Raw genomic sequence first — 14,325 nt, 5'->3', positions numbered from 1 at the left:
CGCAAAGTCCCCCTGCTCATGCCAGCACATATCAAGGCCCGTTTGAAGTTCACCAATGACCATCTGGATGATACAGAGGAGGCATGGGAGAAGGTCAAATGGTCAGATGAGCCCAAAAGAGAACTTTTTGGTATCAAGTGCAATCATCGTGTTTGGAGAAAGAGGAAGGATGAGTACAACCCCAAGAACACCATCCCAACTGTGAAGCATGGTGGGGGAAACTTCATACTTTGGGGGTGCTTTACTGCAAATGGTACAGGACGACTGCACCATATTGAAGGGAGGATGGATGGGGTCATGTATTGAGAAATTTTGACCAACAACCACCTTCCCTCAATAAGAGCATTGGACATGGGTCGTGGCTGGGTCTTTCAGCATGACAATGATCCAAAACACACAACCAGGACTACTAAGGAGTGGCTCCGTAAGAAGCATTTCAAGGTCCTGGAGTGGCCTAGCCAGTCTCCAGACCTGAACCCAGTAGAAAATCTTTGGATGGAGCGGAAACTCAATGTTGCCCACCGACAGCCCCGAAACCTGAAAGATCTGTAGAAGATCTATATGGAGGAGTGAGCCAAAATCCCTGCTGCAGTGTGTGCAAACTTGGTCAAAAACTACAGGAAATGTCTGACCTCCGTAATTGCAAAAAAAAGGTTTCGGTACCAAATATTAAGTTTTGTTTTTCTATTGTATCAAAACTTATTTCATGCAATAAAATGCGAATTAATTATGTAAAAATCAGGCAATGTGATATTCTGAATTTTTTTTTAAGATTCTGTCTCTCAGAGTCTCTGCGATAAAAATTACAGACCTCTCCATTGTAGGTGGGAAAACTTGCAAAATCATCAGTGTATCAAATACTTATTTTTCCCACTGTATATGTCATATTATAAAAGGAAAAATATCATTGTACTCTTAAGTATAGCTAAACTAGTTTATTATACCAGGTGATGTCAGTGGTGCTTATAAGAAATACAGCAACTCATTTTGCCAATGAAAACTTGTGATGATGATTGTGGCCACAGATTACTGACATGGCCGATGAATTGAGCCCTCATAATCGATTCACACCAACCCAAACCAGCATGCATAAAGTGTGATGTTGTAGGTGAGACATTTGTCTTTATATGGAATCCTTATTTAATTCCTGTTACTTTTCATAATCTAACTACTCATCTTAACGTTTCTAAAGAAAAAAATAACTCTTAGGCTCATGGTGATTAAAAATTGAAATACTGTAAGAGATCTTCTGTTGTGGAACGTAGTAGCTGGACACAGATGGAGATTAGCACAGTTTTAAGCCCTAGTTGTCACAGTAATATATATCAATGTAATGTTTTAAGATGAACAAATATCTCTACATAAACAGCCACTCGTTTCATACCTTTTTTATGGGCTGTTGAGATAGACAGGGAGTTGTAGTTTTGCAATAGCCGGAAAGCCACAGGTTGGGAGCCACTGCCTTACAGAAATGACTTTAAATGGGCCTAAAGCCAAGACTTTGGTCCATTTTTGGTAAGGGGTTAATCTAAATGAATAAAGTTTGGCCTCTTAAAATATGATTGCCAAAAAAAAGGAATTTTATTGAAAGAAAATATTTTTTCTTGTGAAAAATTAGTAAAATATAAAAAAGTAATAAAATAAATATATAAATTGGTTATTACTGTAATCATAGCAATCAGCAGAATAAATTCAACGCGTAAATTATACTGCAAGGTGAACTCTGTAAAAAATAAAATTTAAAGAAAATTCTAGATGTAATGTTTTTTTGTTCATGCCTACTTCCAAAGAAATGAATAAAACTGTGTTCAAAAAGTATTTTGTACCTAAAAATTGGACCAGTTAAAGCTAGAAATTGTCCCAAAGAAACAAGACCTTACACAGAAAAATAAAAAGTTATGTGTGTCGGACTATGATGAGGAAAAAAAAAAAGGATTTTTTTCTAAAGTCATTTCTTATGCAAAAGTAGCAAAACATAAAAAAAAACACAGAACAAAGATGGAGGAGAAAATGTTCCAGCATCCAGGAATAAGCAATGATTAAAGACAGCAGTCTGAAACGCTTTTGCCTGTAATTCACGGGTACCAGACCTTTTAATTTTTTCAATGAAGAGAGATTTTATGACGATCCGGGATGCTGGAATATTTTCTCCTTCATTTTTCCTGTGCCACTGCGGATTCTTCATACATGTTTTTTCCTTTCATTTCTACAGAAAAAAGATAACGAAAAAAACAAACCCACATATGACTATATTGCCAAAAATATTAAATAGTTATGGTTCCTGGAAAATGACTATAGAGAATAAAAAAAAATGGTCTGGCATAAACTGGCTGTGACGCCAAGGGGTTAATCTCTAGTGTGCTGTTTTGATGCTTTCTGTGTCTGGCCCCCATATGTAATGTAACCTAATTTTAAGGAAGCTAAAAATAAAATCGGGATAAAGAAGAAGGTAAATGTGGGTGTCATTAAATTCATGGTGGAAATGTCTACATATTGAGTTTATAAAGTGTACAATGCAAGTATGATGTCATTTCAGATGAAAGCGCTTCTTTAAGACACTTGTCTGTTCCTTATTAAAAAAAAATTCTTGTTGGAATATTGCAGCTCCGTCAAGTAGAATCAAGCAGTAATTACAGAATTTTCCATTACATTCTTCTCATGACAACAATATTTCCGCACACTGTCATACATTTTTGTAAGGAACGGCAGGAAGGTGATATGGATCTGAGGTATCCTGCTTTTAAAACTTTTTATTCCACTTTCTATAGAAATTCAGGATTTCCTGGACTGTAAAGGAACATGATGAACTGGATTCTGTTACAGTAAAATTCTCTGTGGCTCCATTTCATACATTAAACGCTTTGTTTCCTTCAGTTGTGATTCCTTCAGATTTTTTCACGTCTGCATAAATTTGACATAAAACTACATCAGATTTTCACACAAGTCCTAAAAGTAGATAAAAAACAAACCAAGAACAATATTAGAATTTTTTTTTATTGAGGAAAATTATCCAATATCACATGTATATGAGCGGAAAACGCATGTAAACTTATAAGATTGGCAGATAATTTGAAGGTGGAATTAGAGTCTGGTGTTTCCAATCAATGGGGTGACAAACAGGTGTGAGTGGGCAACCTTTTTTTTCTTTTTTAAACACGAATCTCATCAAAATCTGACCTTTACATCCTTAATGAAACATTGAATTCTGAATTAGCAAAATCAGGACATCTGTGCATAAAGCAAATCTGAAGAGAACGTGGGTAATGCAACAAGACAACGACCCAAAGTGCTCACGTTGTTCTACAAAAGACTGGTTAATGAAGAATAAAGGTAAAGTTTTGGAATGGCCAAGTCAAAGTCCTGACCTCCATAGAAATGTTGAGGAAGGACCTGAAGTAGCATTTCAAGGGTAAAAACCCATAGATTTGAGGTTGTTTTATAGAGAGGAATTGGCTAAATTTCCTCCAAGCCAATGTACAGACCTAATGAACACTTACCGGAAAAGTTTAGGTGCAGTTATAGCCACTCAAGGAGGTTGTACCAGATGTTGAAAGCAAAGGTTCACATACTTTTGCCACTCAGACACATGGGATATTGGATCTTTTTCCTCAATTTAAAAATGACAAAGTCTAATGTTTTTGACTCGCTTGTATGATTAGGTTCTTTATCACCTTTTAGGACTTTTGTTAATATCTGATGTAGTTTCAGGTCAAATTTATACAGAAGTATGGAAAATTCTGAAGGGTTCACAAACTTTTCAACCACCACTATCTATGTGATATTTGCAAGCCATTCCTAGAGGGGAAGCACACCTCTTCATGAATTAGGCATACATTTAAGCTTCTTGTTCACCAGAGTCACTTTCTGCTATCCTTTACTGCGCAGTGCTAGGCTCCACATACTTTTCAAAAAGATGGCGAAGCTGGCATAAAAATAGAAATAGTCACAAAATGTTTGTGCAACTATACCTTATGTCAAAATGTCTTCCTTTTTTAACCCAGTTTTCTGGCAAAAGGGCCATGTATGTTAAGTTAGTTGCTAGACCGCCAAGAATTTATTAATGGACAGTGATGTCATCACTTTGCTGTATGACCATAATAGAGTTGGTTTCAGAGTTTTTTTAACCTATTTCTCTGTGTTGGAGTGAAGGTTCTTTCTTTGCCAACCATCCATCCTAGATGACAGCCATCCCGCGAGCTAATTAACACACAATAATATATCATAATTAAATTACCTATATGACCAAATGTAAATCACAACCCCTTAAAGGATACTATTAATATGAACTGATAGTAAAGCATATTTTAATTTGTTATTATTTTCTGTTTACGTGGAGAGAGAGACATTGGATTTTACTGTTTGTACTTTTTAGAGCTGGGGGGACCTTCGTTTGGCACAAACACATTGAAACTGACCAAGAAGCTCATAGACCAGGTTATATCAGTGCGGTGAGTACATTTGTTTTTACCTTACAATTCTATGGACACTTACTGCTCTTATATACATTGTTATTTTATTGCAGAAAGAGATTTTTATTGCCATTCTGTCAAGCAACAAGGATCAAAGATGCCTTTTTGTGACAGTATAGACTTCTTTTTCCAACACATATTCAGTAAGACTAATGACAGTTCTTATGGGGTTTTCTAACCTTTCGGAAAATCCCAGTTTTTCATGCTTATGGCCTAATAATGACAAATTGCCACAAGGTTACTTTCCGAATAGCACACCACCTTGGCATCGACAATCATTACAAACTTGATATGGGACTATGGGAGTCAATCACTTACCCCAGAGGTGTCAGTATAGGCAACCTGTATTTGATTGCCATGGTCAATAGTCAAGTACGGCACGTCATTGTTGCAGTCAGGTAAACAAGGATTGGTGTTGACCATGGAGGAAGTGAAGATGGATCCAGCTCAACACACCAGGCAATTGATTAAAATTCAACAATCTTTATTGGCAAATCCTTTTAAAAATTTGTAGAAAAAAACAAAAAATCTACATCTCAGATGACAAAGCATATATTATGGGGTGGTGTGTATAAAAAATGCCATGCGCGTTTCGAGTAAAAGAACTCTTGAACACTGGCTATGACCATGGAGCCATTCCCTAAGCAGTGGTGCAGGATTTGAAAGTTGAGTGTGTGACAAGTTTGACAGTTTTAGTTTTACGCAGTCGGAAAACCTCTTTAAGGATATGTTCACAGAGTTTTTTAATCGTGGATTTTGAAGTGTGAATCTATATCAAAATCTGTTTCAATTACACTTTAAATACTTTTGGATGTGGATTTTGAAGCAGATCCACATCAAAATTCAAATGAAAAATCTCTGTGTGAATATATTCTAAACATCCTAAATCGACTTTTACAGTGATTTAACCAAGGCATCGCATGAAAGCTCACCAACATCGTGGTTGCTTGTGTTAGTCAACCAATGGCTTACGCTCCATCCACCATACTTAGTCAAAAATAACCCTAAAAAATATGCCTGACAATTGACTATAAGGGCAATTAATGGTGAAAAACACTCTCGGTGCTAATAAAATTATTAGGTCAAGCAGCTACAACTTTCTCAGCCTATGTTGTCTGAAATATGGTGCTGGTTACAGATGTGGTAATGGCCAAAGCAGCCAAGCGTTCATTGTGTATCGATGTTCGCTGGCTCATTTAGTCTTAGATGTTACTTTCAAAATTTTTCCAAATACTATGTGTTACAATCAAGGGCTTCACTGCCTTTTATAGTTTCTCACTTATATTTATTTCTAGAGGCCCTTCTAAGGAACTATTGATGAATCTCGAGTGATGTGTCACTAACAATTTCTTCAGAATAAGCTGCTATTGTGGAAACAATGACTATGGACAGTTTATTTCAGAAGTCTCCTCTTTTATACATCAACGTGCTAGAACTAGAGATGAACGGATTGATCCGCTGTGGATTGACTTCAAGCCAAATTTCCTCAAAAACTAGAACTATTTACGATTTGATTTGTGTGGATTGCAAGAGAAAAAAATGGGCAGCACCATTTCACACATTGCTGAAGACTGCAGCATCTGGCTCATGATGTCAGGTCGTGCAGATTTCCCCATAATGCATTGCAACTATCACATCACATGGTCTAACGCACCCAATCAAGGGGGACTAAAACAGGGACAATAAAAAAAAGAGGGCTGGCCAAGAAGTGTCATTTTGGGACTTTACAGCATTGGGTACAGCGTACAGCTCATGACACAGGTATAAAAAAAGAACCTAAATATAATTTTGGTGTACTATTGTAGTACTGAAGCACAGTGAAAGTGGAAATGGTAGTCTTAGTTTGTCAATAATAATCTAAAGAAATGATAGGGATGTGCAGGACCCGCAGAGTCAGTGTGACTGTGAATTAATTGATCTTTAATATATGGCAGTAGAAGCACCTTATAATAAGTAGCATTTTTAGCAGTGAAAACTAGGAGGGAAGTTTACCTCTTTGTCCAAATTTTGCTACTAAAGACAAATCTTGAAACCAAGGCTTGTGAGTCAGTTAAAGTGTGCTTCCTGGTTTGGGAGATCTGCAAGCCATTTTTTTTTTTAAAGACAAAAGAAAAATCTTTACATTCCAGAAATTTAAACTTAACTGTCTATCTCACAAAGTGTGCGTGTTGTGAAAAAAAAATTTTTTTTGCACACTTCCTTGTTGTATTAGTCCAATATTAGACCCATATATACCACCCAAATGCAGAGACCTGTTACATCCTGCCTTCTAAAAAGCTACGGCCTCTTCTATTTGCACCACCTGTGAAAAAAACCCAGCAAAGCAGGTATCTGCCCCCAAAAGGGATCTGTTATGCACACGCCCAGACTGACTGGCGTGTGCGTGTTTAGTGATCCCACTGGACCGTGAACCGGAGAGTGCCTGGAGGGGAGTAACTAAGTATCTACCTGATCCGACCAAGGTCGCACGACGGCTAACGACACTAGTGCACCAGGGAGGAACCGAGCAGAGGGACCAGGTGCCACTCCAGGTCAGACCCCGGACACGGCTGTTGACCCACACCGGAAAATACAGGAACTGGCAGGTTAGGCTGGCACACTGACTGGTGGATATAGGCAGGCATGGCAGGTATGCAGACAGGTGGGCACTGGTAAGCACGACTGGTATGCAGGCAGGGAGTACTGGCAAGCACGGCTGGAGTGCCGACAGGGAGGCACTAGCAGTTTGGAGCACAGACTGGATAAGGTCCAGTACAGACTGGGACTCAGGAACAGAACCGGAGATGCGGTAGACAAGCAGAGCAGAGCGCCGGAGCGGTGAACAAGAGCAGAGCAGGGCGAGACCGCCTGGAGCGGTGAGCAAAGGCAGGACAGAGCGAGACCGCTTGGAGCGGTGAGCAAAGCAGAGCAGGCAAGAGCCGCCGGAGCGGTGAGCAAGGCAAAGCAGGCAGAAACCGCCGGAGCGGTGAACAAGGCTGAGCAGAGCGAAACCGCAGGTGCGGTGGACAAGGCTGAGCAGAGCTAAACCGCAGGTGCGGTGGACAAGGCTGAGCAGAGCGAAACCGCAGGTGCGGTGGACAAGGCTGAGCAGAGCAAAACCACAGGTGCGGTGGACAAGGCTGAGCAGAGTGAAACCGCAGGTGCGGTGGACAAGGCTGAGCAGAGTGAAACCGCAGGTGCGGTGGACAGGGCCGAGCAGAGTGAAACCGCAAGTGCGGTGTACAAGGCTGAGCAGAGCGAAACCGCAAATGCGGTGGACAAGGCTGAGCAGAGCGAAACCGCAGATGCGGTGGACAAGGCTGAGCAGAGCGAAACCGCAGGTGCGATGGACAAGGCTGAGCAGAGTGAAACCGCAGGTGTGGTGGACAAGGCTGAGCAGAGCGAAACCGCAGGCGCGGTGGACAAGGCTGAGCAGAGCGAAACCGCAAGTGCGGTGGACAAAGTAGAGCAGAGCGGGCAGAAACCGCCCGAGCGGTAAGTAAGGCAGAGCAGAGATAAATCGCCAAAGCGGTGAGCAAAGACAGAGCAGAGGGGACAGGGCTCTGTTCACATGGAACAGACTGGAAGGGAAAGGCAGAACCAGATACACACAAGTTACTTGCAAAGAAGTAGCGAGTGGACTCCAACTCACAAACAGAAGTACAGCCAGCGACAACGAGTAGGAGTTAGGTGCAGGTACAGACTCTGCAGAAAAAGAGAGGAAACGGACAAAGAGACAAAACAGGTAACAGGTTAGGAGACAGTTCAGACAGGAACTGTACTGCAACGAAATACAAGAACGAGCCTATGTATAGCCAAGTGCTGGTTCAGACACTGCAGCAAAAGGGAGGAAATGGACATAGGGACAAAACAGGTAACAGGTTAGGACACAGTTCAGACAGGAACTGTACTGCAACGAAATACAGGAACGAGCCTAGGTATAGCCAAGTGCTGGTTCAGACACTGCAGCAAAAGGGAGGAAACGGACATAGAGACAAAACAAGTAACAGGTTAGGAGACAGTTCAGACAGGAACTGTTACTGCAGCGAAATACAGGAACGAGCCTGGGTATACGGCCCCCAGAGGCAGAAACGAACAGGCTAGGAGCGTGTTCAGACAGGCCTGGAAATACAGCCTCCAGGAAGGCGGACAGGCAGGGAAAAAACAGAACAGGACCTGGCACATTCAGAGTCAAGGAGCACACTGAATGTTAAAGTTGCTCAGGCATCAGCTTCCAGGTGAAGCTGGTTTAAATATCCAGTGACTGACAGCAATAGGCTGAGGACGCATTAGGGGTGTGCCCACAGCAGCTACAAGAAACAGGAAGTGACCGGGCCGCCGCCCTAAGCAGCAAAACAGAGGCAAGCAGACAGCATGGAAAGGAGCCAGGCTACCAGACTGGACTGATGATCAAGTTTGCGATCTTGCATAGTGGGAGATGGTGCCCTATGCAAGAACACTGCCAGGTATGTTACAGGATCATTTGTGGACTATTTTTACAATTTAGGCATACAAACTCTGATACTGCTGTGTGTTGTTAAATATGTTATTGGTTGCCATTCGTTTTCCCCTAGCCTGATGGGATGAGGTCACTTGGATTTCACTAAGGCTGCATTTGTGTTACATTGCTCAAAAGGGGTTCAGTACAATTCTAGGAGTCCTCAGAGCATTGTTGTTTATCTAGATTTTTCAAAGCCATATGATATGGTGCAACACAAAAGGTACATACAATGAGAGTAACAGGACAAGGGAGAACATTTTTGTAACTGAGTTAACAGCTGGCTCAGTGACAAAAAACAAAAGCTGGTTATTAATGAAATACACTTGGATTGGGTCCCAGTTAACTGTGGGGTAGCAGAGGGGTCAGTATTGGGATCTCTTTTTTTATATATTTATTAATGACCATGTAGAAGGCATACAGAATAGAATTTAAATATTTGCAGATGCACTAAACTCTGCAAGGTAATCAACATAGAGGAGGATAATTTAATATTATAGAAGGATGTATGTAAGTTGAAGACTTGGGATGATAAATGTCAATTGAAGTTTAATGTAAGATCATGCATTTGGGCAGTGGAAATAAAATGTATAATTATGTACTAAATTGTAAAACACTGGGTAAAACTGTCACTGAAAAAGACTTAGGCATATGGGTGAATGCCAAACTAAAAACTTTAGTGATCAGTGCCAAGCAGCTGCTGTCAAGACAAATAAAATAATGGGATGCATTAAAAGAGGTATAGATCATGAAAAGGGCATACTTTTGCCTCTATACAAGTCACTATTGCAGCCACAATTAGATTACTGTGTACAATTTTGGTCTCTGTTTTATAAGAAGAACATAGCTGAATTAGAGCCGGTACAGAGAAGAGTAACCAAAGTTAAGGGAATGGGTGAGCTGAAAAACAGGCTATCACACTTGAGGTTATTCAGTTTTGAAAAATGAAGACTTAGAGGTGATCTTATTACAATGTACAAGTATATGAAGGAACAGTACAGAGATCTATATAATGGTTGCTTTACACCTTGGCCTGCAACTGGGACAAGGAGTCATACTCTACATATCGAGGAAGCGCAGACTCTAAGAGCAGTGATATTATGGAAATCTCTACCACATGATGTTGTAATAGTTGATCCACTACAAAAGTACAAGGAGGTCTGGATGCCTTTCTTGAAAAGTATAATATTACAAGTTATGGATACTAGATTCTGTGATGAGACGTTAATACAGAGAACTTGTCTGATTGCCGTATGGCATTGGGAAGGAATTTTCCCCCCTAATATAGGCAATTAGCATCTGCTTCATGAGGTTTTTGCCTTCCTCTGGATCAACATGTTGGGCTAAAGGTTGAACTTGATGAACGTATGTCTACATTCAGCCTTAAAACTATGAAACTTTGATACTATGCACATCTTTTCTGTGCAAATATGTAAAGGCTTTGCAGTATTCAGATTCACAGCTAATTTATTTGTTGCAAATATAATTTTCTGGGACTATTTAAGTGAAGATGGCTAATTGAATTTTTAAAAAAACTCCTCATTTCTAGCTGTGATTTGCTGTGACAGTGATTGTCTGCACTTTATTCTAGCTGTGATTTGCTGTGACAGTGATTGTCTGCACTTTATTAAATAGCTGTTTGCTGATCATTTGGTAAAAGATGTCAGAGTGAAAACAACTTGATATTTCTATCTCCATTCAGGGAGGAAGATGTGTTGCTGTCAATGCTGAGGCTGGTTGAATATGAGAGGGTTACAGCAGATGCAGAAGGAGCAATGGGACTTGCAGCTATAATATCTGGTGCACTCCCATACCTGAAAGGGAAAAGGTAATATAGTTCATGACATAGCCTCATCTTACACCACTATTCATAGTACACAGTTATGGTCAGGAATGAAAAGAGGAACACATTTGATGTAGAAATTTCCATACATCTGAAGAACTTGCAGCAATCCATGCACATTTTGCAGAAATAACACTATTCAGATTTATAGAACTGATTTTCAGTCTCAAAAATGTTTGCACTGAGTGCTGAGCAGGACCAGAAGATATTCAATAAAGAACAGAGTTATGATCCTTGAGAGCACCTCTATACACGGAGCGGTGATTGAACCCACTTTGGCACCACCCCGGTGACTGAACGCCAAACGCTACCAAGAGCAATAAAGTTAATTTCCTCCTGGTAGCCTCCCGGTACAGCGCCGGGCAAATACCATATATTTATATTAGCATTTATTGGCTCTAACAGACCCTCATCTAGCTCCATCCCTGACCTCTTATACAGTATATAAGGAAATAAACATTTGTATAACAAAACATGTGTAATTGCAATAATTTTCTGTGAGAAATACTTCATTTTCTGGAACAATTTCAAGGGTGCCAACACTTTTGGCCATGACTGTATACGCTATCCCTCTCACATGCTCTTATCAATTAACCCTTACTAATTAGACGCAACATTGGTTGTACAAAATTAAAAGCAGATTTTCTTTTAAGCCTCCCTCCAGAAATGGAGCCCAAGTGGCTACCTGCCTACACTTAAACTCATCACTTATTTAGGAAATCAGGACAGTCATAACAATATAACAATTAGTCTTTGTCTTCAGTGATATTCAAGGAAAGGCTTTTTTGTTTTTCAGGGTGGCCGTTGTTGTGTGTAGTGGGAATCTGCCATTGCCTTTACTTCGCCACTGTCTGGACAGAGCTCTGGTTCTAGATTATCGTGTGTGCAAATTTTCAGTTGTCCTGCCAGACTTTCCCGGAGAGATCACTAAACTCTTGGAAGCCATTGGTCGAGAAGAAGTCAGGTGAGTAGAAGAGTTTAACAATAAAGTTAGAAACAATTTAGTCACCATTGCGGGGTCAACATTTTATATTGTTACCAAAAGAACATTCCCAAATAATCATAGCTAAAATAGAAACAGGAGCGCTGCCAAGGGAAATCATGATAGGCATAGAATTGAGAGAACAGTTGTGGTTGCTCACGTGGGACTACTACTCGCCTGCTCAGCCGGATAAGAGGCTTATAATGATAAATTAAATTGATGCAAAGGAAAAAAAAAAAGCATTGCAATGGGTGTTACCACAAACCAAGGCAGGTGGAGAATTGTAAACTATATTGAGCTGTGGACAATCCAGTCCAGGGGAAAAACTGGATTGTCCGCAGATCAATATTATTCACAGTTCTCCCCCGTCTTGGTTTGTGCCAAAGCCCACCATGATGCTTTTCTCTTTTTCTTTTGTATAATTTTTAAAAAATCATATCTGGAGCAAACACAGGATTTTTAAGAGAGGTTTTCCAAGTAATTTGGTACCTACATCGGAGATGACACTTTTCAAAACTGTCTAATAAGATGGAAAAATTGTCTAAAACACATAATAAATTTGGCGCACAGCATGTATGCCAGTTTTTAGTGCAACATTATCAGTAATACTAATAAAAGATATTTTATTTCTAAAATCTGTAATTCAACATTTTTTAAGCGCCAGCAGTGACTTTCAGCAGAAAAAATAAAACTATAGGCTGCAAATACAAAGCAATCCAGAGATAGCATAAGCAATACCCTGTGGCAGCTATGGAGCCCCTGGTGACAGTGGCTCAGACCGGACTGGCCGCACAACTCATTTTAATGCAGGTTCTACAATACACAGTAAGGAAACAAAAGTGAGATATTGTAGCTAAAAATCATGAAAAGGAGATGGCACCAATAAGCATCAAGATTCCAGTACCTGGTGGTTAGGGTGTTAATTAGCAACAAAAAGGGACCTTATTTTAATTTTTAATATTGGGACCCTCACTATAAAGGTACACCCCAGCTCAAAATAGGTAAATTAAAGAGCTACATTTCACATTATACTACATATGTTTTATGCTTTTGTTATATTCAATGTTCCTGTAAAACAGTTAGTGGAATGTTAAATTTGGAAAATTCATTAGGAACTTAAATTTAAGAAAGAAAAAATCATTCTAAGATCTGTCTGTGCTGGATGCCTTGTGGTGGGTATAGCTGCCAGCGCAGCACTTCTGCCAGATTGCTCATGCACACTCAATAAAATAGTTGGCTAATTTCTTCCTTGATTTGTTTTCTGCAAAAGATTTAAAGACAACCTGTAGGCAGATTCATGTTGTCCGAACCACGAGCAACATGAATCTGACACTGGGTGCACAATTACAGTCAGCTAATACTGTATGAGTATATTTTACGTTGAAACAATGTGGCATTTCAGAGTAAACAAACTTTGGAAAGCTGGTCGGGGACTACGTGCCCCATGCTCTGCCTATGTGTGTACAAAAGGAGAGACCTGTCAGTCAACTGGAGCAGGAGGAGTAGAAGCTGGCCCGGAGACCGCATCAGACTAGTCAGCCAAGGGACGTAGTCTTTTACTCTGAAACACTGCAGCGTTTCATGCTGCCCAGTCTGAATTTGCTGACCGGTTCCCTTTAAAGCACTATGATGTAAATGTGTTAGGATGTGTCGTATAGTCTTTAGTTGTCATATTGCTTATAATTGCTTGTCCAAGACAAGTGAAATCTACATTAAGATTGTTCATAGCATGGTCTGTTGATTTCAGGGTTCTGGATATGCAGAAAGAAAATGTCTTCTTGATCAATGACCTGTTCTCATTGGAGGTAGGCTCTCCTGTCACGTGTTTTGACTCTATAGGTCTATGCTGTGTTTAGCAGTAGAACTGTAGAACAGTTGTGACTAGACATGCAATAGATCAGCTACTTATCACACTTTATATTGTCTCATACATCACACCAGCCATGTGATACACATTTGCCACTATTTTGTGATTTTCGAGCTTTTCAACAAAGTAAACATTTTTTTTTACAAAATACTAAAAATGGGTTAAAAAAATAAAGACGCAATACTCGCCGCTCTGATTCCTCCCAGACCAGCAATGATCCTCTGCACTAGGTCCCATGTCCCCTGACATTGCAGGGCATCATGTGACCATTGCAGTCAATTAGTGGCCGCTGATCGGCTGCAGCCTTCACATTTTGTCTGAACAGAAAGAGAGGTTTCTTTTGTTTGGATGAAGTATGAAGGTGGCAGGAGTCAGGTGATTCACCTGAGAGATGTCAATAGAAGGAGACCAGCGAGGACATAGTTATTTTGCAGAATAGCATCCTGGTCTAGGAGGTGGGTATAGTTTTGTTTTTTTCATTTCTTACACCACCCCGGGCAAATAAAGTTTAACTTTTAAATTAGGGAACAACTTTTTTAAGGCTGTAATGCGTCTCGTTAGCCCTAGCAGTAGTCTTCTGCTACCAGCATCCAAGCAATCTTGCAATCAATTACAAGATTTCTACCACTTGTCCACATTGCACACTGAGTGCCATGTATCTGAGAAGAGAGAATACAGAAGCTGTGA

At 40.2% G+C, this 14,325-nt stretch overlaps 1 protein-coding gene across 3 annotated transcripts in view; it reads left to right on the top strand.

Moving 5' to 3' along the window:
* Positions 1 to 14,325, top strand: part of LOC141273727 (L-threonine ammonia-lyase-like) — a 173,382-nt gene that overhangs the window by 108,865 nt on the left and 50,192 nt on the right. For all 3 annotated transcript variants that reach the window (XM_073686011.1, XM_073686010.1, XM_073686009.1), the window contains 4 exons: positions 4,373 to 4,448; positions 10,649 to 10,774; positions 11,586 to 11,753; positions 13,519 to 13,576. In XM_073686011.1, coding sequence (XP_073542112.1) covers positions 4,373 to 4,448; positions 10,649 to 10,774; positions 11,586 to 11,753; positions 13,519 to 13,576 — 428 coding nt within the window. The remainder of the gene's footprint in view (positions 1 to 4,372; positions 4,449 to 10,648; positions 10,775 to 11,585; positions 11,754 to 13,518; positions 13,577 to 14,325) is intronic.

The sequence above is a fragment of the Phyllobates terribilis genome, unplaced genomic scaffold (assembly GCF_046119375.1).
Source record: "Phyllobates terribilis strain yellow unplaced genomic scaffold, ASM4611937v1 Scaffold_5__5_contigs__length_657084704, whole genome shotgun sequence".
Lineage (NCBI taxonomy): Eukaryota > Metazoa > Chordata > Amphibia > Anura > Dendrobatidae > Phyllobates > Phyllobates terribilis.
Note: the sequence above shows the minus strand (reverse complement) of the source record. Positions and strands in the feature narration are given on the sequence as shown.